The sequence below is a fragment of the Mytilus galloprovincialis genome, chromosome 2 (assembly GCF_965363235.1).
Source record: "Mytilus galloprovincialis chromosome 2, xbMytGall1.hap1.1, whole genome shotgun sequence".
In the NCBI taxonomy this organism is placed as follows: Eukaryota; Metazoa; Mollusca; class Bivalvia; order Mytilida; family Mytilidae; genus Mytilus; species Mytilus galloprovincialis.
Window position 1 is genome coordinate 94,624,592 of NC_134839.1, and position 27,443 is coordinate 94,652,034.

Here is a 27,443-nt window from a genome sequence, read left to right on the forward strand (position 1 = left end):
CATCCACGCAATTTGATTGGTGATTAGTTGAACATATTTTAAATTATTTGCAGTCGGGTTTTTTGTTTTGCCATTTGTTTTTTCGGTTTTCTTTCGACTTTATATTCTGTCGTTTTATTTCTGTTGTTCAGTTTCAAAATAAACAACATGTTTTGAACTGACAGACTAGGATTAAACCCCTGAATTTAGTAAGTAAATGAATTTCTACATGTTGAACAGGGTTTCTCATCCTTTCGGAGCACCTGATATTACCTCCATACTTTGTTGTTGGGTTTCTTGTTGTCTTCAGTTTTTTATGTTGTGGTTTGTAGAAAGTCGTTTGTCTTTTAGTCGTTTTCGATTTTTTAACATGGATTTGTCACCCTTTTATACAAACAATTGAAATAATTCTATTAATACCTTATTTCTAAATGTACACAAATAAAAAAACAACACTGACAAACACTACCGAGTTTTATTATTTCGAAATTAGAAAATAGAACACTAGTCATTAAAACAGTCTAACTCAAACAATGTATAACATCATGTTCTGTAATAACATATGAATTCTGCACAGACATGTTGGAAGCCAATTTTCAGTACGTGAGTATTCATAATAAATAATCAAATTAAACGGTACCAATTTTACTGATCCAGATGCACATTTCCTAACAATGACAATGAGATGTTCACGTAGGAGACAACTTTCTTCAAATGATTCCTTAATCTTCAATGACAGACACAAAACACCATTAAACTTTATCCGTATTTATGATAGTTCCAAATTCTTGATCGAATTTATTTACCTGGTAGGGGTACTTCCGGAGATTGAAAGCCCACAATCAGAGGTTATAGGCCCGATAGTAGTATTCAAATGAAATGGTACCAATACTTATTCACGAGATGACAATGTTATTGATAGGACAGATAACGTATGTTTACATGTGGTATACTTTTCAGGAAATGATATTAAACATATATAGAGCCATAAACAAGGAAATCATTTTGTTTTAAAAAGACAGTTATGTACAAGATTAGAAAATTCGGCCACATCGTGAATATACATTTAAATTTAAAACAAAACATGGGTCCTTCAAAAATGATACAATACTATGTTAATAATGACAGACATAAATTACAGTTCAAAATAACACAATAGCGTTCTATTAATGTTTCTGTGACATGATTGTTTTCGTTCCCCCTTTCTTGAATAACACCGTTGTTATTAATTAATTACTGTACAAGTTCTTTTTAAGAAATGGTTAAAATTTATTACCTCAAGCACGTTTCATAAACTTGTATATTTCATGAGTCGAAATTTACATACGGCAAAACAGATTAGTCATCTATTTTATCTTTTTAAGTTGCCCAAATGACAATAAAGCAATATGTTTTACCCTTCTGTATTTATATATATTTAATTCAAATTATGGATTAGATGATGTTATAACTTGAAGTTGATACTTTCGAGAACTAGATGATGTATTTAATACAAAAATCATTACACAATGTTAAGAACAATCCTGCCGTGAAAAAAAGAGTCCATGAGAAAGCTTTCCAATTTGTATTGATGAATGATATAAAATCTAATTTTAGTACAACTTCCATATAAAAAAATGTGGTATGAGTCCAAATGAGGCACTTCTCAATCCAAGTCACAATTATAGAACAAAACCATAGTCGGGAGCTGATTGTAGATGCATTGTAAAATGCTGACAACTGAAAAACAAATATTAAGTATAAAAAAAACCACGAGACAAGAAATAACTCTCTGGTGGTAAACAAATTCTTTTCGGATGTAGCGTTAATTGAAACATTGAACATATTTTTATGTATATATACATCTAAACAATTGTGTAAAACAGTACTAATAATAAAAAAGGAAACAATAAAGAATTAACAGATATCTGTCATCAGTATGAGTATGATGATGTAAACTGAATCCTACCAATCTGTTCCGATTTAACTGCAACAATCTTTACATGTATACAATTGAATAACTAACAACGCATGTATAATAACTTTAAAAATGACGTTATTTAAGTATTTACATAAGAGACTGTAGATATATGATTCTAAACCGAAAAGTAATATGCGATATGAACTGATACAATTCTAAAATTACACAAGTGGCAACAGTTCTGTTCTTAAAAGAGAGACTGCACAGAAAACATTGTATAGTGTTGTCAGCCTTCCCGATCTGGTAATCATGTATCCTATAAGTATGTGTTTTTTAATTGTTAATTATATTACTGTTAACTAAATCAGAAGAAGAGTTTGAAAGACATCAGTACTAATATCTAAATCATGTGACATTAGACAACGACCTACAAAGCGTAAAAAAAATCTATACTTGTATTCCCCTTGTATAGATAATTTAACAAACGATTAAACAAGTATCTCTCTGTTAAACCAACGAGTACCCTTTTCATCAGTGAGTTGACATCCTTAATTTTATTCTTTCAGTTATATAGCACAATGTAGGAAGATCGGTTACATTTTATGTTAACTTGATAAATTTTACTTTACAGTAATTGGAAACCGACTAAGATAGAACGTTTGATTGATTTTCATTCGGGTGAAATGTTAACTAGCTGCGTTTTGGATGGGCATATAACCAATAAAAATATATTCCGAGTGTTCCTCAATTGGTTTTTCAATCAATATATATATATAAATGTATAAAATCAGCAGCCTCTTCCCAACTAAAATCAATACTAGAATATTATAAAATTATGAACGAAAATAGAATATCAAAATAAATAAATGGTCTCTTATGGGTTATCCATGTACTACTAAATTATCAGTCGAAACAAATTAGCCTTTCTTCTTTGTGAGCTGCTCTGACCTCTGCAGCCTCCAATGCTTTTCCACTTCTTTCTAATGCATTACCCAGAGCCAAAGCTTGGCTAGCATATGGACGCTTTCCCCTCCATTTCCAGAATACTGCTTCACAGAAGTCATCAATTTTAGGGAAATCTCTAGCAAGTGCTGCTACTTCAGCTGGGGTCAATTTTAGAAATGTTGCTACTTCCTGGGCTTCATTCATGTTAAGTCTTTTCGTCAGTTCCTTTAAAGAATTCATCTTAAGAACTTTTATTATACCTACAATCAAATACGTCAAATTTCAGAAAAGATATATATAATTTCAGTGAATATGTGTGTCTATATAAACAAAAGGCTCAGATGCTGATTAGCATAAAACAACATGTTGTGTATAAACGTAGATAAATTCTACCACTGCATCGGATGTTTAACAATATTTATCTACTCAAAGCGGTTAAATTTTTCAAATTTAAAACGTCAAGATTGGTAGAATATCGTATCACTCAAGTTTCGATTTTTGAACCAGTTTATCTGATGCCTAAAAACGAAATGTAAATAAAGTCTCTTATTATTTTCAAATGATCTGCAAAAAGACGTGATCTTTCTATGTGTCGTCGTCAAAGATGGTTATCTTTTTTCATGTCGCCACAAACATAAAACCCGTAGAAAGCAAGAAAATATTAAAATCTTAACCTATTAACGATTGATATCAAACAAACACTCGTTGATAATGAAGAAAAAAGTCATTTTGTCAGAAAAATTATAAATCTACTGAGAATTAGGGAACAGTTATATGGTACAGTTTATTCACGAAACAATCACTTAAGTTCATTGTAACATTATGGATGAGAAGATAGTTTAGAAAAACAATTAAAATTTTATCAAAGAAAGGTCGTGCATTAGAAGTTTTTCGTCATATATTTTCCATCATTTGTTTTTAACATACAGTCACTTTTTTTAATAATGAACAGATACATGACAGTGGGTATCCATTTTCGTTTTGAAATTTTTCACTATAAATTATGTCTCATATTTGACAACTTAACAAATTTCTAACTTGTAAATAATGAACATTACCATTTAAACTTTCTAGTTTCTGTAGAGTCATGAGCTATCGTCAGTTTGCAAGATTTATTTTATTTTGAATAATGTTATAGAACTTGTACTTTGGAAACCAAACTGTATTACCCATATTCATAAATGTTGTAAGCGTTTTTATAAAAATCATCATTTAACTTTTTTCACATTTTTATTGTCTAGTAAGAAATTCAAATTTTAAAGTATTAGGTGGGTGATGAGGAGTTACTACCCATAGTTGAAAATAATAATGACAATTAACCTGTCTTCATATGATTATTTTATGAAGAAAAAAACAAGAGAGCTATATATATTGCTACTTACAGTCATTATCGGTCAAAGGCTGAACTACCTTAACTTCAATGTCTGCAACTGTAAAGACAAAAAAAAATTAAAACCGGATATTAATTTATTAGAAATATATATGTTGAAATGATGTTATTCGGTTTTTTTCTTTGTTGATTTTTCTTCTTCATTTTTCTTTACTTACAATGTATATGCTGTTGTTATCTAATATAAATTATAACTAGAACTGAATAAAGTTTTGAAATAAAGTAACCTGTACATTTCTCATCCTTCAATAAAACCGATGCTCAATGAAGATGTCATCAGTTAAGCTATTCGGGATGTATAAATAATCCGCATCGGAATGAGGACGCTTCATACTAAGTCACATATTTAAAGATTGTGTTCAGCTACATTTCTGTTGCAACAGCTTCATATATGTAGATTTATAGTTGTAACCAGAGGGAATTGATGTTTATTATCAGACTTTTCCAAAACTGAAAGAATGACTATTAAACGCGCAGTAGTCTTCACATGATTTGGCACCATATGATATTATACAAAATCTAAATATAGAAACATAGTACATACTTTTACCCTCACCGGGAGCTACCTTCTCTGGAAGAAGGTGCATGGGTAAGGATGTTAGATTCGTGTAAGTCGTGATTGGATCTCTTGTTATTACTGTTTCTTTACTTTTGAAACAATTTTCACTTTCTGAAACTATGATTGGTTCCTGTTCTGTCTCTACTATTAGTTCAATTTCGATTCGACCAGTCGGAGGATTACGTTTGTCTAATAACTCAGTGCTGAAAATATGAAAGTTATCTCTGTTCGGATGAAACATAAGCCTTTGTGTATCAGATTGCTCTGTTCCTGTTATTTTTATATTCCCGCCGAACTTTACCTGTAAAAGTATAAGAAAGTTATATTAAGCAAATGGTCTCCAAATTTTTCTTTATAATGAAAATCAATATTAAACAGGTAAATTACTTACTCGAAACCACTGATTGATCTGTACTGTATGACACACCCCCTCAACTTTTTGAATGCTAAATTGCTGTTTCTCCCAGTCCTTCTTTCTCTTTGCTGCCTTTCTCTGTAAGGCACATTCTATAACTATTGCGTATTCATCACTAGAAAGCGTTTTTGCCAATGCAAAGAACTCCACTTGTCGTTCGTTGTTCAAAGCTTTTTGTACACTCTTACATACACCGGCCATATCTGTCTCAACTTTTTTCTTTGAAACACCTGTAAATCTGCAAACAAAGAATAGAACTAATTCAAACCATAGAATTTGATCTTTATAAACAAAGTCAGAAAATCATTAATTTCCTCGTCTAGGTTGCACTTTGTACATACAGTGCTATAAATCAAGCTAATACCGAACAATTGACCAAAAAGCTTATAATAGCATCGTGGACTAATATATCGCCATCAGTGGTATCGACCTTGTGCTATACAAAAAGAAAATAACACTTTATAAATGTTATGAGTTTGAAGCGATTTCTGTATCCCCTATCACAAGGAACTTTCAAAACTATATATTCAAAGGTTGTGTAATTAAAAAACCCCAAAAAGGAGCTAAAATTTGAGGAGAAAAAACGAACTACAAAAAACAGTCAAACTTATATATGGTCATTTGCTTGGAGTAGTTGGACAATTTAGTTTCTAAATAATTTCCTTGTTTTAAACGGACAAATCAAAGGAGGTATGGAAATTAAGAAACAATATGGTTAACATATAAACATACATGGAGAAATGCGAGATTCTGAAGGAAGCGCGATTTTTCTCTTTTTTGGCTTCAATGATTTCCCAATCTTTTATTTTCTCGGGATATTCTTTAGACGACGTTAAAATAACAATGTCATTATCTTCATTTGCGGTCGAATGCATTGGTAACTTTACGTCAATTGGTTGCTTAGGTTGTTGGTGGTTACTCATGGAAAGATCAATTACATTTGTAACTATAAATGATTCCCTGTTCGATACTCCATCGTCAATGCCGACATCTTTAGTCTCTACAACCTGTAAAACGTACTATACTTAAATGTTAACAATATATCTTAGATAAATTGCAAATGTCACTCATATAGCGCGCCTAAAGACAATACTATATATATATTTCAAATTGTAAGATACATGTTTTAATCTAAAAATCAATCATTTGCCGAAAAAATGCACATACCAAAAACACCCATACATTATTGAATCAATATCGAACATAATATCTTAAAATACACTTTATTTTGAAAGACATTGAGTGCTAGTGAGCTGATATAATAAAGCCTTGAACCTGTTATAGCTGACAAGGCTTTGCTCATTGTTAAAGACCGTTCGGTGGCCTATAGATGTTAATCATTGTGACATTTAGTATCTTGTGAAGAGTTGATATGAAATAATTCGTTAAACCAATTCATAATAATGACCATTAAACAGATTTAAGTTTTGTTATGTGTGCTATTGTTCGTCTTCTGACCGTTTTTGCCATTGCATCGTCAGTTTGTTTCCGACTTGCAAGATGAGTATGCCTTTCGTTATATTTTGCCTTTCATTAATTAATGTTGATTTCAGTCGTTCTTCCTCATAACTCCTTTTGATGCAGTTATGGTAAAGAAATTATCCGTTATATTGATTGGTGTTTAACGCCACTTTCAACATTAATTGTGTCATGTCGTGGTGGTTAGTTTTAATTTGTGGCGGAAGCTGGAGAGAACCAACGACTTTCGGTAGGATAACTTATCCCTTACAAATGAAATTCACGTGAACATTCACGAGCGTAAAGTGTACTTTTTTCTATATTCGATATTCTGGATGGATTTTGATTCAAGTCAACAAGTCTATCAGTAGTGCAAAATTAATATGGATGGAAAAATTGAATGTCTGTTGAATTAACAATCCAAAAATATAAAAATATGTTGTCGATCATAAAATCACATTTCAATCATCATCTTAATGTCCTCATTGTTGGCATTTTTGTGGTTCTTTTCAACTTGGATTTGTCATGACCCAAAACAAGGAGTTTGATTATATGACATTTAATAGAGCACCTGGAATAGAGGTCTTTAAATCACACACTGATTATTCCTGTTTATCAAATCCATATATAATCGCCAAAGTCAAATCTTATGGAATCATATTCAGAAAAATTCTCATTAACGGGTTACTAAACTATGATGAAGGCAATTCTAGATTAAAGATTGATACATACTTTTTAGCCTGATTTTGCATCTTAAATTTCAAACATTCAAACGGTAACGCTTATGGGTTTTATTTATTTGTTTATACCAACAATACCAGAAAACATATAAGTGTACATGTTAGACATAAAATATAGCTGATGGCCGTCTATGCATAATTTGGAGTGCATGTGTTTCTATAACAAGTTGATAAAGTAATTCAACTACTGAACTATGATAACAATTAAAAAATATCATACATTAAACAGAAGATCTCCGGGAGAATCAAACGTGTCCTTAGGTATATCTATTACAGCATCCGGCTCCAATTGTGGTTGAATGGTCACTGCCCGCTTAGTAATGCCGAATACCTCTGGTTTTTTAACAGTAACAAACATGAATGTAACAACTGCACCATGTTTGATGTTGATAGTTACAATCACATATGTGTGCTGCAAAAAAAAAATCATCAAGCGTCATTGAAAATTGTAATTTACATTAAATAGCAAACCTTCTTCATTCAGAACTAGCATGAACTATTTATAGATTATCAATGGATTTTTTTTTAAACGAGTGGATGATTCTTAGCTATAATCTCCTCGAAGGGGGACTGAATAGCAAGGGAAAAGCCTTATGTTTGAATAGCTATTGATGATATGTTTATTGCAGTATTCCTGTGCAACGTCAATGACGTAGAACATTGAGCTATACATTATCGTTCTCTTTTCTATGTAAAACGCATATCACTCGAGGAGCGTGATATAAAAGTATATTACAAAACAAGAAATATTTCACAAAGTAGCCTTAATATAATAGCTTAGTGCTTGATAGTAGCTTTAGGATCTATAGTCGATAAATACCTACAAATATTTGTAAGACAAAAGGAAATTGTTTAGAGATACTGTGATGTCGCATTAGAATGACGTACATTATAATCCTGAATTTATAATTGTATAAAAGACGGACGAAAGCTACCAGAGGGCCTGTCAAACTCATAAATCTAAAATAAACTGACAACGCCATGGCTAAAAATAAGAAAGTTAAAATAACAACCAATAGTACACATTACACAACATAGAAAACTAAAGAATAAGCAATACGAACCCCACCAAAAACTAGGGGTGATCTCAGGTGCTCCGGAAGGGTAAGCAGATCCTGCTCAACATGTGGCACCCGTTGCTTATGTGATGACAAATCTGGTAAATTGTTTAATTCGATAGGTCACATTCATGAAAGGGAAGGGTGTGTAGTTACGACGCTAGGAACATATCCGATATCATTTGTGAAACGGTTATTCCATAACGGTCAAACAACTCGTGATGGCGTCCGTAAAATTTACGAAGGGATGATTTCAACTTCACCATTTAGAACTCTTGTTTTAATATTTTCCTTGTGAGCAGCAACCTTCTATCAAGAAAATCATGATAGGAAATGCAAGCACGGGAATATCGTATCAATTGGGAGATATATACCATGTATACAGGTGCTGCTGGAATGTTGCCACTTAGAAATGGAAAGTTCACAATTGGAAAGCTGAAATCATCCATTTTGTCGTAAAGTTTTGTTTTCAACCGACTCTCATTGTCAATTTTTAGATGTAAGTCAAAATATGAGGCCGATTTAACTGTATATGTTGTATCCTTTATCTCTAGTTAGATGGGATAGATGCGTTCAACATAGTCACCAAATTTCGAATTAATTAGTGAAAGAACATCATCTATATAGCGGGAAGCAGAGTTAAAGGATATTGCTTACTTCTTATCTTTCTTCCTAAGAAGTTCCTGTATGAAATTAGCCTCATAATAATAAAGAAACAAGTCGACAAGAAGAGGGGCACAATTTGTTCCCATTTTCATGCCGACAGTCTGTTGAAAAACACGTCCTCCGAACGTAACAAATATGTTGTCAATCAAGAAATCAAGCATCTTGATAATGTTAGTTTCAGAGAATTTTTTAATTGAATCAGAGTGATCCTTGACAAAGTAGGATTTATCCCTCCCTAAGACAAGATACTTGTATCTACGTTGGCCATACTTTTTTAAAAAACAAAGCAATACCAACTCTTCCAATTTGTCTTTTAATTTAGAATATGGAATACTTATGTAAAGTGTTGAAAAGTTAAATGTTTTAATTCTATAACAAGATAAAAGAGAGTTAAATAGAATGTACTCTAAAAGATCTTTGAAATTTTTAAGGATCCACATCTGATTCACGCCACCTCTAGAATAGGCAGTTTCAGAATAACTTTGAAGCCCGTCTTTGTTTGCTGATGACATACATGTCAATAATTTGGAAAAAGGTTTCGTGGAGCACTTGGAAGACCAAGCAATGTACTGTTGTTTGTAAGGACACTTATGTAGTTTAGGTATCAAATACAGTGATGGAAGATCAAATTCTTCATCTTTGGTTGAAATTCCAAAGGAACATAGCAAAGACCTATAATTATTCCGTATTTACTCTTTGGTAAGTGTCGTGAGGGTATATGTTGAGTTTCCAAAAGAATTGTCAATACCTAATTCGTTTATCAAGCAGTTTATGAAATGAGTTTTACAAACAAAAACGATGTTGTTTGGGGCTTTATCTGCGGGGACAACAACATATTTGTCATGGAGGTAGGATAAGGTTCATCTGTATTCAAAATAGCTACTTTTCATATAATTATCAGTATGAAATGTTCAAAGATAATGAATATCTGAATGTACATTTAACTCCTGCTACTAGATATGACTTTGGAATAGCATGTAATGCGTGAATACCTGAAGATTTTTCATTTTGATTTGTGACATTTTATTAGACATATGTTTGTTTTTGTTAATCTGGACAAATGATATTTTAACCCAATTTAATTAGTACTTTAATATAATTTTTAAATGGGTTTTGAGTTATTTATATTGCATTTTTCATGTTGTCATTTGTTTGTTTTAACTGTTATCCTTTTAGAGATAACATATGTTAAGCAGAAATGAATTATCGGCATTTTAATCATATTTTTACAAATGATGTATGAAAACTATTCTAAACTGATGTTGTTTGTTATTATATTTAAGAAAAATAATTTAATTAAAAAAACAAATATGGGTTTTACGTACGTTTGTCTCTTCGTTCCTAGAGGAGCTGTCGATATTGACGACATTTCCATTTGGAGAAATGACTTTCAAGGTTTCGTTGCAGCTAGGAATTCCATTAAGTTTTAATTTCAAATTGAATGTAGTACCAGAACTTCCCCATGCTTTACACTCGTATGTATCACTGAACAATTTTTCCTCTTTATTGACATACTTCTGGACATTTATGTATTCTACATGAATTCTAGAGCAGTAGAAGTAGTAGGGTTTGTGTGCTGACTTCTTTGACATCAAAGTCGCTCCTATTTTCTTCATGTCCGTATCACATCCAGATTCGATGTATTTAACATCAAATGCTATGCCACTAATTTAACAAGAAAAATAGCTTGTATGAAACAGGCATGGAGACATTGCATTGCAATGTAGTGCATCATATTACAATTACTTTAACAAAAGCATGCATTAAGTTACAATTACATGCAGTTATCAAAGTAATGCATTATATTACAATTACTTATTTTGTAAAGTAATGCATTGAATTACACATTACATTTGGAAATTTTATTATTAAGGGGGTACAAAATCAAACAGCTTGAAAAAAAAGTCATAAAAAGCATATGCAATAACTGTTCTGTATACATATGTAATGTAAGTAACCAGTAAGAAGTCGGTGCAATACAACATTTACTTTATAACATCAGAAGACATGCATTTCAATTACAAATTTTGCATTACCCTATGCCTGGTATAAAATAATACTTTTGTTATTAATAACTTAAAAGTAATGAAAAATTTTCCATGTTCAATGACTGATCGAAATAAAAGAAATACAAAGAGAAACATTTTTGAAAGCTTGTTCAGATGTTTCATGAATGAGGTTTTGCGTTATATACAAATCTTCTCAAAATATATCCATATTAACCTAAATGGTAATTTTGTAGAATAAAAAATATAAACATGATGATAAATAAAACATACATACCCATGTTTAAATCCCAATAAACGATTATTGTGCTTCAGGAATATATCAACAATAGTTTGATCTTCTTTATCACGTGACTTTACTGCTTCCTCTAACCATTGCTGTCGAAGAAGAAGTAGAAAGATAATAAAGATATATATTGTCATTCTTGTATACATGTATTACAGATAACAAATATAATATGTACGTATTTCACCTTTGCTCAATTTGGATACAACAGTTTCACATGAAAAACAACAATTTACTACAAAAGACTTGTTCCCTATTGTTAATAAATTCCTCATGGAAACCAAAATGAAAATGTTCCCTTTTTAGACAATGCTGTTCCTGTAGTCATTTCTTACGGTATGTATATGTCACAACCTGTACGCTTTGTTCTTTTCGGAAGTCGCGTTTAAGATCTTAATGAACATTATTTATACATCAGGAATTTCTTCACAACAAATTATTTATAACCTTTATTGAACTTTTCCATTGTTAAATGGATTTTGAAAGAAAGTTTGCTAAAAAGATTTCATAATACATCACAATTCAAATGTTACTGTCATATGTTTGATTAAGCACAAAAACTTAGATATGATCAATATAAAATCATTGATTATTTGCATAAAAAACAAAATTATTATGAAGTCCATAAAATATTTCAAGAGATTATTTCAACTTATCTAATAGTAGCCCGTCTGGCACTTTTTGAAACTCATCAATAAAACGTTGTTGGCTTGGACACTTATGTAATTCAAGTATCAAGCTCAGTGAAAGAAGATACAGCCATCTATCAATAACATCGAAAAGAAACATACAATACACTTACGTTTATTCAGGATTACTTCTTCATGTTCTTTTGCTGGTGAAATGAGGGTATATGGGGATGCACGTGAAAGAGAGAAATCAAAATTACTTGTGCATACATTGGTTTTAAGCTTTTGGTTGTTGCATAAATAACGTTGGTTTCAATGGTCTATGTGACAATATATTCTTACCCAGTCTTGCATGACAAGATCTGATCCAAAAAGACATAAAGCTTCGATAATCTTTACATGTCTACCAATGACAGCTAGCTCTAAGCAGGTCTGACCATGCTAAATTAAAAATGATATTATTAGTTTGTTATTTACATTGAAAATTAAAGAACGTTGCGGAAATAGTTTATAATTATAAAAAAAATAAGATAAAATGCAATTTGATACATCCGTTCTGTGAAATCATACAGTTTTGAGAAAATATTGTTACCCCGAAATATTTGTTGCAAGGTCACAAAATACAATATTTATCACTTACGCATCCCGTTATTGTGATATTGTAAAACATTTTTGAATTTTTGTCTTTCATTTTTTGCTAATACATTTTGTCTATTTGCCGTTTTATGTTATTTTGATACATATGTGACGTGGCTGTGTACTATACATCCCGTCGTTGTGTTATTGCACTATTGAAAATTTGTGTATTCTTGTCTTTAATTTTTGGTAACATACTTTGTCTATATGCCTTTTATTACTTCTTTGTTACATATTTGTTTGTTTTGTAGTGATTAAGATTAAGATGTTGATGTTGATAGTTGTACCCCTATTTTTGACATTTTTACCAGTTATATAGAAAAAGAAAGATGTGGTAGATTGACAATGAGACAACTCTCCATCCAAGTCACAATTTATAACGGTAAACCATTAAAGGTCAAGATACGGTATTCTACACTGAGCATTGGCTCACACCGAACAGCTATTATGTCTGTTTGTTTTGTTCACACATCATTGTCAATATAATAATGGAATTTGATGCGACTGTCATACAAGTGAGAGGCATATCTAGCTATACAACCCGTATTAATCCACTATTTTCTACATAAGAAAATCCTGTACCAAGTCAGGAATATGACAGTTGTTATCCATTTGTTTGACGTGTTTTAACTTTTGATTTTGTCATTTGATTTGGGACTTTCCTTTTTGAAATTTTCTCGAAGTTCAGTATTTTTGTGATTTTACTTTTTTTGCACATTTCTTATTTTTTTCATGTTGTAAGTAAAAAGTCATACCAAGTTTAATACATAAACATTCGCATCATTTGCTACCAAAGCGACAACGGCTTTCTCATGACCCGAGCGTGCAGCTTTATGAAGCGCTGTTTCACCATTCTGAAATACAAAAAAAAATGATGTTTATCATAACATAGTGTTGAAGATTAGTAAAAGATATCTGTCTTCATCGTTGCATTGTTTGTGTCATGATAAATCTAAATTATCAAATGTATTTATGAAGGTTTATACCTAAACTAATGTTTTGATGTATATATGAAAGTAGCACAAATGCACAATGTATTTCACAAAATTGTTTTATATTTGTTTGTAAACGCCTTATATGCCTGTATAGTAACTTCTTTAAATCAGAAAATCAAATCCTTATTTTTATGGTACAGGTAGTTTAAAAATATATAAACAAAAATATGTTTTATTCATTGCATGTTATTTGTGTCTTGATTAAACTTTGAACAACACAGACTGTCTTTAAAAAGTAATTTCAATTCATTTAATAATCACACTGGTTTAATCATCAGTAATTTATTAAGCCACTTGTGTGCGTTATGTAGAGAAAGGACGACTCCGGTTCCGGTTGGGTTGCTACATTGAAGACCTGTTGGTGACCTTCTGTTGTTGTTTTTTTTTCTATGGTCGGGTTGTTGTCTCTTTGGCACATTCCCCATTTCCATTCTCAATTTTATCATGGTTATCCTTCCAGGGAACTTAAGATCCCCCCCCCCCCCAAATGTTGATGGGTTTCGTGTTACTCAGTGTTTAGTTTCTATATTGAGTTGTATTGTTTTTTGTGTGATTTTTGTTTTGTTTTTTGTCATGGCGTACTTAGTTTGCTATGACTTATAAGTTTGATACCAACCAACAGTGAGTAATATTTGCATTAAATGAAAATAATGATAACCTTTTGATAAACTGTATTTCCGAAACCTCCATATATGATATATGTTGTCGATCACGAAATAAACAAAATACCAGACTTATTCTTACGCCACAGATCCGTTCAGTATACCTAGCGTATTAACTAATTTCAATATAGAGGACGGCTTTTAATGATTCGCAACAAACACATTAGCAATCAGAATCATTTGATTAAAAAAGCTCATCAAACAACAGGACCGTTTTATTTGATAAGACTGTGCGGTAGTTTAGTTTAGATAGTCTAATAATCATTAATGACGATATTTGTGTAGTTAAGGTAGCGTGTACAAAATAGAAATTTTCAAATATTAGGAAGAAAACAAAAGCTAAGATAAGGCAATTGCATGATTAACATTGAAAATGAAAATAGGAAAGCGCCAAAAAGACAACCCGAACAAAGAGCAAAACACAGCCAAATGCCCCCAAAGGGTCTTGATTGCTATTTGGTCAACTGTAAAGAGTAAGGTCATGAATGAAGAAAAATTTATGATATTATAACCAAAAATGTATGTATAGTTGTGTTGGGTTGTTTTTGTCTTACAACCTCTACATTATTGGCTGCTTCTTCCGTCATACCCGATTATAAAATTCGTTGCAAGTACATGTAATTGATGATTTGACATTGTTCTAAAATTAGAAGTATGTGTGTACATGTTTTTTAAAACTAATTACATAATTAGTCATTGAATTTTTAAGTATACGAAATTTATTGAATGTACGAAATACTTACACAATCCTGTAAGTTAACACTGATACCTTTGGAAAGAAGTTTTAAAATCAAACCATCATACCCTGCTCCGGCTGCATAGTGTAATACATTACATTTTGTCTGAAATACAGAATATCGGAGGCAGATATGCATAATTAGTCTAACATCTTTACGATAATGTAAATAAACATTTTTTTTTTTAAATTGTGTAAACATATTTATACGTCAAGCAGTTAATAAATACATGGTTTCTTATACAAGGATTGTCATATAGATGCATCGACTGAATTGTAACTGATTAACGTTTAACCAATTAAAATCGACAGGACAGTACTCTAAGTACAAGGCATTACCGCATTAACAATTCACAAGGGAATACAGTAAAGCATTATTCAAAATAAAAGAACAATGTTTGAAGTAGACCATTTAAAACAACTATGACCTAATATGTATATTATTTGTTTATCATAGGTAATGATAATGTCTTACATTACTGATTATTTTTTTAATTGAAAAAAAACTCTATAACATAATGTATAGGAAATATATAAAAACATGTATACCACTTCATGAATTTTAGGCGGTCGGAACGTTTTCCTTCTTTTACCTTCATCAGAAACACTCATTTCCAAATATTAACCAAACAGGGACCCAAAAATAACAGTTAACGATATTAAACTAATTTCAAATACAACGTGAGCTATGAAATATAGGAATACAATTTTAAAACATGAAATATATTTACAATATTTTTAAGCCCACTGAATGAACGCTGGTGTGATCTTTAAGCAATAAAGGTATGGTTTATCACCAGGATAGACAACTTCGTTTTTCTATTTTAAAACAATTCAAGAAAGTATGTTCATACATAAAATAACATCGTGTAAATATATTACTTGATCAAGAAAGTGTATATCGGCACCACTCTCCATGAGTTTTAAAGCTGCTTGTTTCTTTTTGTTCTTAGTGGCAAACATGAGTGCAAAACCCTTATTGTCCTGAAAGTGAAACATTTTTCAATATCATTATGTCAAAATTAGATAGGAGTAAAGTATTACATAGAAATTAGATCAAAATACAATTGAAGCATTGCTGTTGTAGTATAGATTAATCTTTAGTTAACTCATCATAGATACCAGGATTGAAATTTAGTATTTGCGACAGACTTCCGTTACATCTACAAAAGACTCATCAGTGATGTTAAAAGTTAAAAAGGCCAAACAATAAAACACACTTATATAATGAAGTGATATATACAACATCGGTTACTTGTTTTTCTGTTTGCACATGATTAACATACTGTAAGGTGTATACTATAACGATAATATGTCCCGTTCTGATTTCATTAGCATCTCAAAAATTCACACGCCTCTTTTTTCACTAATATAATTTTGCTCCCTTGAAATACATCCACAGAGAAGTTGAAAGCACACAAAGCGTTTAAATAAATAGTATGTTTTCCTTTATCGAATGGAACCAATTAATACGGATTTTTTGCTTAAACATCAAATCTTTTTACAAATTAATTTTGCATTAAACATTTATTATCTTGCATTTTATAAATATACTTAAGCTAAGCAATTGACTGCATACAACTAACCTCTTGATTGTCATCTTGTAGAATAGATATTTCTTCTTCTTTAGTAGTTTTAGCCGGGAAAACCTTGGAAGAGAATTTCGATTTAGGTCTGTTTGCTTTGTTCTCAGTCGAAGCTATTTCCGTAGCCATAGTTTAGGTCATATATATACTATTCCTTTGTTTCTCTTTGATATCTGTAAAAATGGAAAGTTCTTATCAGCAGATGTGGACAATGATTAAATAGTTCAAGGACACATATTGTTTTTAAACAAAAAAAGGATTCATGGCAATGATATTTTGAATTAAGAAATCTATATATGTACGAATATGAGATTAAAAACTAGAAGTTCTAACAATAGATAACTTCAAAGCACTATATTATTTAATTTGACGAGGTTTCGAGACTTAACTCTTTGATCTAATTACACTACACTTCTACTCAATTTTTTCCTATCTAATGAAATGGTCGTTTGGTTAATTTGAAAACAAATATATTTGCTGCAACTTTAATAATGCCTTCTTCTCCAATGAGAAAGGTACATATGTTAGATACTTACTGGAACTGTAATCAGATGATTTAAGCTCTAAATTTTGTCTATGAAAATTTAATTATAAAAAAGAAGATATGGTATGATTGCCAATGAGACTACTCTAAGCAAGAGACCTAATTAATAGCTATATGTCACAGTACGGCCTGTAACAATGATCAAAGCCATCACCGCATAGTCAGCTATAAAAGTCCCCGAAATCACAAATGTAAAACAATTCAAACGAGAAAACTAACGTAGGTTGTAGTTATTCATATGGGCACTAATTCAACCCACTTTAATAACAAACTTGTTCTTATACTGTCATGAATCACAGTTTTATTTTTATCAAACTTAGTAAAAACCCGTCGAAATTGCATTAAAAAATTGAAATAACACGTTTAAAAATTTCATGCGTTGAAATCCGAGGATGTATAAGTACCGAAACAGTTGATGAGCTATATGACAAAAAAAAAACTAAATTGAATAGCCAAATTCATCTTAAGTCAACATTGCCTGTGGGAGTTTAAACCTTAGTTTCTTAATAATATCAAAATTTATAAACGGCCAATTTTAGAAAGGTTTGTTAAATCATGTCAGTACCGAAGCTGATGATACCCTCTGGGGCTGATAGTCCACCAGCAGAGGTATCGACCCAGTGATGTAAAAAAATTGAAACAACACGTTTAATAACTACATGCGTCAGCAGCGCATTTCTGGATTTACCTTCATCAGGAACGCTCAAAGTCAAACATTTGAAATCCGAGTATGTATAAGTACCGTTGAAAAGCTATATAAATACCTAAAATAAATAGCCAAATTCATCTTAAGTCAACTTTGCCTAAGGGAGTTGAAACTTTTGCCTGAGGGAGTTTGAAACCTTCGTTTCTTAATTGTTTCATTCAACAACACTTTCCGATATCTTGATAATAAATTTCGTTAAAAAATCAATAGTTTTCTAAAAAATACTGCCGAAATTTACCCAAAGTCACTTACTTTAAATACATCATATTAAAACGGTGATAACTGTCCATTCCTGGATTTAGTTATTTCAGTTTAGTTTTACACGGGAAACTCTACCCTTAAATGTGACAAAAGAGACCATTTTTGCTCCTTTTGGTTTATTTTTATAACTGGGAAAAACTTTTACTAAATTCTTCCATAGATATCGAGATTTCTTTTTTTAAGGTTTAGTACCTGAAAAAAACTTATTTCAAACAAGATAGCACATCCTTATATTTATGAAGATGTAGTTTACCGGAAATTAAAAATCAAGTTTGGTTAACTTGTTGATCCTTTAAATACATTTATTCTAAAAGGTAATCAGTTCAACAATGCAATTAGATCTTTGAATTCTGTTTTGATTGGTATTACTATTTTTGCTATATTTATAAAGAAAGGAGTGTACATGTGTTAATTAAGACCATTCAATTTCTTAATAAATACTGATAAATGAAACATGTAAAAGTAGCCACAACAAACCTTCAAACTTCAATACTGTAAATCTCGCCTTTCTATACTAATGTATACTAGTATACAAATTCGCCGAAAACAACAAAGGTAAACGTTTGAAGCTTGTGAAGAAAACCTTCCTCGATCACCAGACCATATCACATCAATACAAGGCCTTGTTTATTTGTCATTTAAAATATTTTTAAAAAACTTGTTCCATAAGTGTTACAAGGAAAACTATATTGTTCAGTTTTTTCTGAGTAAATTATATTGTCTAGTTTTTCTTAGTAAATGCCACAGCCATTTAAAATTTTAAACAATATACTTCCATAAGTATAGCAACATAAGTGTCTTCCACAAAATAGAAAAATATGGAAAAGACATCAAGGAGCCATTATTGAAGGCACGAATGACAGAAAAATCCATGACCAACTAAAGTAATAATATATAAAAACATTAAATCTCCTTACATGGTACATGTCGTGAATATAGCGCGAAATACGTTCCTATGTTAATGCACTTTTGTTTGTCTACGTCAGAACGTCAATATTTAATTTGACGAGATTTCGAGACTAAACTCTTTGATCCACTACACTTCCACTCATTTTTTTTCCTATTTAATGAAATGGTCGTTTGGTTAATGTGAAAACAAAAATATTTGCTGCAACTTTAATAATGCCTTCTTCTCCAATGAGAAAGATGCATATGTTAGATACTTACTGGAAGTATAATCAGATGATTTAAGCTCTAAATTTTGTCTATGAAAATTTAATTATGAAAAAGAAGATATGGTATGATTGCCAATGAGACCACTCTTAACAAGAGACTGAATTAATAGCTATATGTCACAGTACGGACTGTAACAATGAGCAAAGCCGTCACTGCATAGTCAGCTATAAAAGTCCCCGAAATCACAAATGTAAAACAATTCAAACGAGAAAACTAATGTAGGTTGTAGTTATTCATATGGACACTAATTCAACCCACTTTAATAACGAACTTGTTCGTAAACTGTTATGAATCACAGTTTTTTTTTCTCAGTACCGAAACAGTTGATGAGCTATATGAAAGAAAGAAAAACCTAAATTGCATAGCCAAATTCATCTCAAGTCAACATTGCCTGTGGGAGTTTAAACCTTAGTTTCTTTATAATATCAAAATTTATAAACGGCCAATTTTAGAAAGGTTTGTTAAATCATGTCAGTACCGAAGCTGATGATACCCTCTGGGGCTGATAGTCCACCAGCAGAGGTATCGACCCAGCGATGTAAAAAATTGAAACAACACGTTTAATAATTACATGCGTCAGCAGCGCATTTCTGGATCTACCTTCATCAGGAACGCTCAAAGCCAAACATTTGAAATCCGAGGATGTATAAGTACCGTTGAAAAGCTATATGACAAAAATACCCAAAATAAATCGCCAAATTCATCTTAAGTCAACTTTGCATGAGGGAGTTGAAACCTTAGTTTCTTAATTGTTTCTTTCAACAACACTTTCCGATATCTTGATCAATAAATGTCGTTAAAAAATCAATAGTTTTCTAAGAAAAATACTGCCGAAATTTACCCAAAGTAACTTACTTTAAATACATCATATTAAAACGGTGATAACTGTCCATTCCTTGATTTAATTATTTCAGTTTAGTTTTACACGGGAAACTCTACACTAAAATGTGACAAAAGAGATCATTTTTGCTCCTTTTGGTTTATTTTTATAACTGGGAAAAACTTTTACTAAATTCTTCCATAGATATCAAGATTTCTTTTTTAAAGTTTAGTATCTGAAAAAAACTTATTTCAAACAAGATAGCACATCCTTATATTCATGAAGATGTAGTTTACCGGAAATTAAAAAGTCAATTTTGGTTAACTTGTTGATCCTTTAAATACATTTATTCTAAAAGGTAATCAGTTCAACACTGCAATTAGATCTTTGAATTCTGTTTTGATTGGTATTACTATCTTTGCTATATTTATAAAGAAAGGATTGTACCTGTGTTAATTAAGACCATTCAATTTCTTAATGAATACTATTAAATAAATGAAACATGTAAAAGTAGCAACAACAAACCTTCAAACTTCAATACTGTAAATCTCGCCTTTCTATACTAATGTATACTAGTATACAAATTCGCCGAAAACAACAAAGGTAAACGTTTGAAGCTTGTGAAGAAAACCTTCCTCGATCACCAGACCATATCACATCAATACAAGGCCTTGTTTATTTGTCATTTAAAATATTTTTAAAAAACTTGTTCCATAAGTGTTACAAGGAAAACTATATTGTCCATTTTTTCTTAGTAAAGTTTAAACAATATACTTCCATTAGTATAGCAACATAAGTGTCTTCCTAAAATAGAAAAATATGGAAAAGACATCAAGGAGCCAATATTGAAGGCACGAGTGACAGAAAAATCCATGACCAACTAAAGTTATAATATATAAAAACATTTCATCTCCCTACATGGTACACTCATAATTGACAACTAAATGTCAATAACAAACTAGGTTTAATTGGTGGTCAGACATGGCAAGTACCACCTACTCCAATTTTGGCACCCGTTATATTGTTCATTACATCCCAGCTCTTTTGTTCTAACAGGACACCCCTACCAGATCACCCCAGTTTGAGTTCTTGTTTTGCATGCTTTCCTTTGTTCTTTAACATTTTGGCGGGAATGTCAAATCCACTGTAAAACTTATAATTAATTATACGGAAAAGACTATCTTTTAAAATTTACGTAGAAAAAATCCAGTGTTTATGCTGGGATTCGAACTCAAGACCTTTAGCATATCAACCCACGACACATGCCACTACACCAGGACGACTGGATACCCACTATCAGTTATTTAACATACTTAAAAGAAGAAAGATTTTTTTATAAGTGAGACGAGTTGGTAGACCTTTACTCGGTGGGGTTTAAACCCTTTTCGTTAAAAAGTAAGTTGTCAGATTGATTGTTTAATTTGATTTTACACTTTTTCCAAAAGTGGAATGAGTCGGTTAACAAGTGTGGGTCGATTCTTTTATAAAGTGGCGATCTAGTGTGGGCCGATTGACCAGTGGGGCGGGTTGTTTTATATCTATTCATCGTGTTCGGTGGGTCATAAAGGTATTCATTATACAGTAATATTTAAAGTATATTATAATGGTTGTGTGGCGTTCTAAACTAGATTTTATGAATTGTAAATGGTTTTTCGTCTAATCTTAATCAGCTGGGATGTAAAATAGTTATCCTCCGGCCATCGGAGTGATCTTACACTGACAAACCGCGTTCTCGTGGGATAACTATTACAGACAATTCATTAATTAACCTGTGATCAGTTGCTTTCGAATAAACGAGGAAAGAAGGACACGCTTATAACTGCGACAAATTCAACATAGTTATCAGTGATACATATTTCATGTAAAAGTATACCAAGTCGCATTCATAAATGTGTGAAAGGGTGCATTTAAATCTGAATACACAGGCACAAATGAAATTTTGTAATTATAACTTTTACTAAATGTTTAAGATTAATGTATTAAACATTTTATGGTTAAGAACCAAACAATTTCCAAATACTTATGATCTTTTTTTAAATTAATTTAATTTCATAGTCCCTGGTGTGACATGATGATGACCTACACCTTGCAGTAGTCCTTATAATATTTAAAAATTGAATTGCTTGAATACTGTTTGATCAATGTTCCTTTTATAAATATTGCACGCAAGTTTAGAACAAATACAAATTATCAATAAATATAAAAGTTCCTTTCAGCAAGGTAGTTGTCAACCAGGATGAAGGACGTAAAATAAGAATGCAAACAATTGTTTGCCTAAACAAAGTATACTCCTAGAGTTATCGTTATGGCTATTCGATGTTCCAAAAACGTGGTAGTCTCTCTACATGACGCATAAGATACGTCCTTTATAAAAATAAATCATTTTTTGCAATGTGTTTACACTCAATAACAAAAATGTTTTTATGTTCTTTTCCATGATGGCTGGATTTTTCAGAGAATATTTATTTCTGTAAGATGATTTCATTCGCAATATTTTTATCTAAACTAATATATGTGTTTTTACACGACTTACATTATGTAACATATTTCAATTTTGATATTTAACAAATGACAATGTTATTAAGGGCCTTTTAAAAGTAGAAATAGATTACTGTTTAAGGGTTTTCTGAACAAAAAAGTGCGTGTTAATGTTCGTTTTACTATACAATTTTGTTTTAATTAGTTCTGTGCTTATTTGTGATTGTAATATTATTTTCCAATTTTAAATTCTTACGTCAAAAATCAAGTATGATTATAAAAGCATACACATATACAAATTCACACTGAAATTCAAAACGTAAGTTTAAAAATGAAAACAGCATCTAATATATTATATACATCCGAAGCGCTTTCCTGAGTTTAGCTCGTCAAGAATACTCAAAGTCAGTCATTTGAACGCGAGGGTGTATAAGAACCAAAACAATTTAAGATCTATATGACCTAAAAAGACCTAAATATAATAGCAAAAAACATATTAGGCCAAGTATGCTGAGGGAGTTGAAGTTTTTGGATGATTTCTAAATCTAAAAACGACACATTAAAAAGATTAGTTATAAATCATATCATACTATTGAGCTGGTGATACCCCTATTTAGCGCTTTGTTTGTAAAATCCAATTTAACTTTTGTACATCTCGTCAACCTGAAAAAAGGAAAATCACAAAAATACTGAACTCCGAGGAAAATTCGAAATGAAAAGTCCCTAATCAAATGACAAAATCAAAAGCTCAAACACATCAAACGAATGGAGAACAACTGTCACATTCCTGACTTGGAACAGACATTTTCTTATGTAGATAAAGGTAGTTTTATAGCTAGCTAAACCTCTCTCACTTGTATGACAGTTGCAACAAATTTTATTATATTGACAACGATTTGTGAACAAAGCAAACAGACATAATAGGCAATCGTGTCAAAAGATGGGATACAGCAGTCTACATTGTGTTATAACCTTAATCACTATAAACACATAACCAGTATGTAACAAACAAGCACAAGCAGGCATTCAGACCAATCACATTAGCAAAATTGAAAGAAAAGAATACAGAAATTTACAATAGCACAATAACATTATGACGGGATGTACAGAGCAACGTCATATGTATCAAAAAAAGACAAAAAGGAATTTATACAAAGCATATAAGAAAAAGGAAAGACAAGAATACAAAAATTATCATAGAACAATTGCGCAATGACGATATGGTAAAGTACAGAGTCACGTCAAATGGATATCGACAACAAAGATTAAACAGTAAAAGTAAAATTCATCAAAAACAAACAAAAGAATACTATAACACGTTATTAAGTTGAATAAAACATCAACACCCATAATCTTTATTTTCAAGATAACCGTGTATTATTTGTGATTGTTATATGGAATATTTATCAATAAGATCTTGGTACCTTCCAATGATTTTTTTTATTAGAAGAACAAGGCGTTCTCTGACATATCCCTGGTTCATCAACTTTCTACTCAGACACTGGTGACGTTTCACAAAATCTGAGTTGGAGCTGCAAGCTCTTGAATACCGAATGAGATGGGAAATGTATATCCCATATGCAGGTGTAGGTTCTATATTGCTACTAAAGTGAGGAAAATTTCAAAATTAAAATCGTCTCGTTTGTCTAGATTCAAGTATTCAGATAAATGTGAATGTAAATACGAGGTATAAGTCTAAAAATGAAGTCCTTTCACGAAAAATGTCACTCTCAAAACAGTTGTGGATAAAAGACATTAATACAAATACTTTTCAAGTAAAAATGGTATATTACCGTGTGACTAGCGGTATGTGAAGCATAAAAAAATGAATTCAATGCGAATATTGACATAAAAATTATCCTAAAATTGAGCAACATGAAAATAAAAATACAAAATATGAAAAAATCTATTTTCTTCAGTGTATTTAGCAAGTTTTGAAAAAATAGGATTCCTGACAGTAAATTCCGCAATATAGGAAACTTATAAAAGAAGGACGAAAGATACCAGAGGGACAATTAAACTCATAAATCGAAAATAAACCGACAACGCTATGGCTAAAAATGAAAATGACAAACAGACAAACAATAGTACACATGACACAACATAGAAAACTAAAGAATAAACAGACCGAGGAAATCAAAGTTAAAAAAATTTGAAGCAATTACACAGAAGAACAATAATCCAATCCAGGTTTATTGTACTACCGGTATTTTATATATACTGAAATGAATGTACATATTCAGGAGCATAATAGTTGTTTTCCATTCGTTTGATTTGGTTGAGATCTTGATTTTGCTATTTTATATAGAACTTTTCTTGTAGTTCCATATTTTTGCTATTTTACTTTTACTTGTTAGAATCGCTAATAAACATAAAATGCGATCAGAAACAAGGGATTTTCTCAAAGGTACAAAAGTAAGAAAATATCTGTCGGAGACACTAATAATTTAACTTGCACTGATGAGCAGCCTCACGTTATGGTTAACGTAAAAAAAAAACCACTTTTGTGTTGATATCAAATATAATTTATTGCAAATTTTCTATAGACTTAGCGTAAAAATTGTTGAATTATTCATAACACTCATAGGTTAATCCTTATTTTGAACAAACATTCTGAATTTTCGGTTTAAAATGTTTTCCATCTTTTCTCATTAAGACTTTCAATATTAACAGGTGGGCGATTTGTTTCCGCAGGTAACTCCAGCCCAGCATAAAGGCATTCAGGTTTATAAATAGTTTGTTGTAGTCAGGGGAAAATTATGCTCTTCAACTTCGTACTTTCTTTGGCCTTTTAAAATATGTTTTGATTCGAGCGTCACTGATGAGTCTTTAGTAGACGAAACGCGCGTCTGGCGTAAATATAAAATTTTAATCCTGGTATCTATGATGAGTTTATTATTCATCTGTTAACTTTTATTTCTCTAGATACAGATTTCATTTGATGTTAGATTGCTACAATTTCAACGGTTGTCTTAGCAGATTGATAATTTTATATAATACTTATTCAATGAAGACTATCATGTGTCCATTTAATATATTATGACTATTTGTATATAAGACTATTGAATAGACAAGTACAAAATATCAACAACATACCTTCAGTGGTTAAACATGTCGTCTAATTGTATACTTATATATAAACGGATTCAAAACCTTTTTCAAAGCTAACAAAGGTATAATGTTGATGCTTTGTAAGAAAAAACCTGCGTCGATCACCTGACCATAACAAACCAATACAATTTCTAACTTATTTGTCATTTTAATTTTGTTTGTAAAGAGGACTATTATTTCGGTTTTTCTTAGAAAATGTATGAGCCATTGTATATGCATTCTGAAAATATTTTCCCAATAGTTAAACAATTTATTTTAATTTATAGACTTTAAAAATGTAAAATTTTAAGGAGTCAATAAATTAAGGAAATAAAGACTTATTTTTATATGACAATTTCATTTATAGTAGATTATCCTCATTCAAACTGATTTATATGTATTGTAATTTAACTTTAAATGTAATTCAATATTGTAATCAAATACAAATAATAATAATGTAGTGAAAGACTGTTTTCATAAATGAATTAATGAACGATTTAAGCGCTTTGTCGAAGTATCATATTGTAAACGGACTTTTTAACAAACAAATGTATTAGCATTACTGTTCCTGACAATTAACATTTGTGTTTAACCAGTTTCACACATATTTTGGATTACAGTATTTTTCTATACCTACATAGTATGGTAAATTTTAAATCAAAAATAGAGGCTACGGTGGACGAGTGGTCTAAGTAGCTACTAGCCATTCAACACTGAGGTTGTGAATTCGAACCCGCTCGTGCGGGTGCATTCGACTCCAATCTTAATTGACTAGGATTGTCACTTTTCCTATTTTTAAAAGGTCTTTTGTTTTCTCCTGGCACTCAGGATTCCTCCAACAATAAAAACTGACCGCCGATAAATAGCCCAAAAGCGGTGCTTAAAAGAGGCATTAAAAACACAAAAATCAAAATTGAGATTGAATTAAAGTTACAAAACTGTAGTTTATAATAGAATATGTATGTAAATCAGTACGTTTACAGCTTAGTTGTAAAATAGAAATTAAACCATATCCTCCTCTAGCACTTAGAAGAAAACCCATCCGTTCACGAATAGTGGCAGTATAACAAAGTTAATAGGAAAATGGAAATAATACAATAACTATGCAACCAATATTAAAAATTTCAAAAGATGACTTCTTAACCAACAATGTAAATGAAGAAAATTGTAGCAGAAGAAATAAATGCAAAAATGAACATATAAAATTATGCTAAAATGAGGTGACATGATAGTTAAGATACAAAATATTAAATTGTGGTATATCATATACAACAGTGCAATCAACAGTTTTTGAAATGAAAAGGGAGCACAAAAGGAAACATATGAAATGGATACAATTGTCGACCTAATCACCATGTGAAGTCCACAAAAAGTCATTTTTTTAAAATGAGCAAATAAAATATGTTTAAAGCACCCATTTCTTTAAAATGAATTGTAAGCATGAACTTATGTCAAATCGTTCTAAATATTTAAAGAAAATAAACAAAACATCATTTTTAAGGATGTGAATTTAAGCAAGGATGCAATTTGGGAACTCCTCATTACTGAACCATGGATCGTTTTGCGGTGTGTTCAAACCAATTTTTCTATGATTCAAGATGAATTCAAGATTAAATTGGTGTAACAATATTGTAAATAAGGATATATCTAGGTGAAATCAAACCTGCCAAAATAGGTGCAATTTGTTAGGTGGTGTTCTCTGCAGACTAGCTTTACTATTTT

At 31.0% G+C, this 27,443-nt stretch overlaps 1 protein-coding gene across 3 annotated transcripts in view; it reads right to left on the reverse strand.

Moving 5' to 3' along the window:
• Positions 1-440: 440 nt before the first annotated feature.
• Positions 441-27,443, reverse strand: part of LOC143064947 (uncharacterized) — a 29,497-nt gene continuing 2,494 nt past the window's right edge. The window contains exons 1-14 of one of the 3 annotated variants that reach the window (XM_076238182.1): positions 25,728-25,807; positions 16,647-16,819; positions 15,943-16,044; positions 15,068-15,166; positions 13,423-13,521; positions 12,374-12,472; positions 11,394-11,494; positions 10,436-10,775; positions 7,607-7,798; positions 5,921-6,195; positions 5,165-5,426; positions 4,759-5,074; positions 4,207-4,254; positions 441-3,084 (exon numbers count right to left, since the gene is read on the reverse strand). In XM_076238182.1, coding sequence (XP_076094297.1) covers positions 2,783-3,084; positions 4,207-4,254; positions 4,759-5,074; positions 5,165-5,426; positions 5,921-6,195; positions 7,607-7,798; positions 10,436-10,775; positions 11,394-11,494; positions 12,374-12,472; positions 13,423-13,521; positions 15,068-15,166; positions 15,943-16,044; positions 16,647-16,775 — 2,364 coding nt within the window. In that variant the 5' untranslated portion in view covers positions 16,776-16,819; positions 25,728-25,807 and the 3' untranslated portion in view covers positions 441-2,782. Of the gene's footprint in view, positions 3,085-4,206; positions 4,255-4,758; positions 5,075-5,164; positions 5,427-5,920; positions 6,196-7,606; positions 7,799-10,435; positions 10,776-11,393; positions 11,495-12,373; positions 12,473-13,422; positions 13,522-15,067; positions 15,167-15,942; positions 16,045-16,646; positions 16,820-18,634; positions 18,772-25,727; positions 25,808-27,443 lie in introns of those variants that run through there. The other 2 variants (XM_076238181.1, XM_076238180.1) reach the window with 2 other exon arrangements.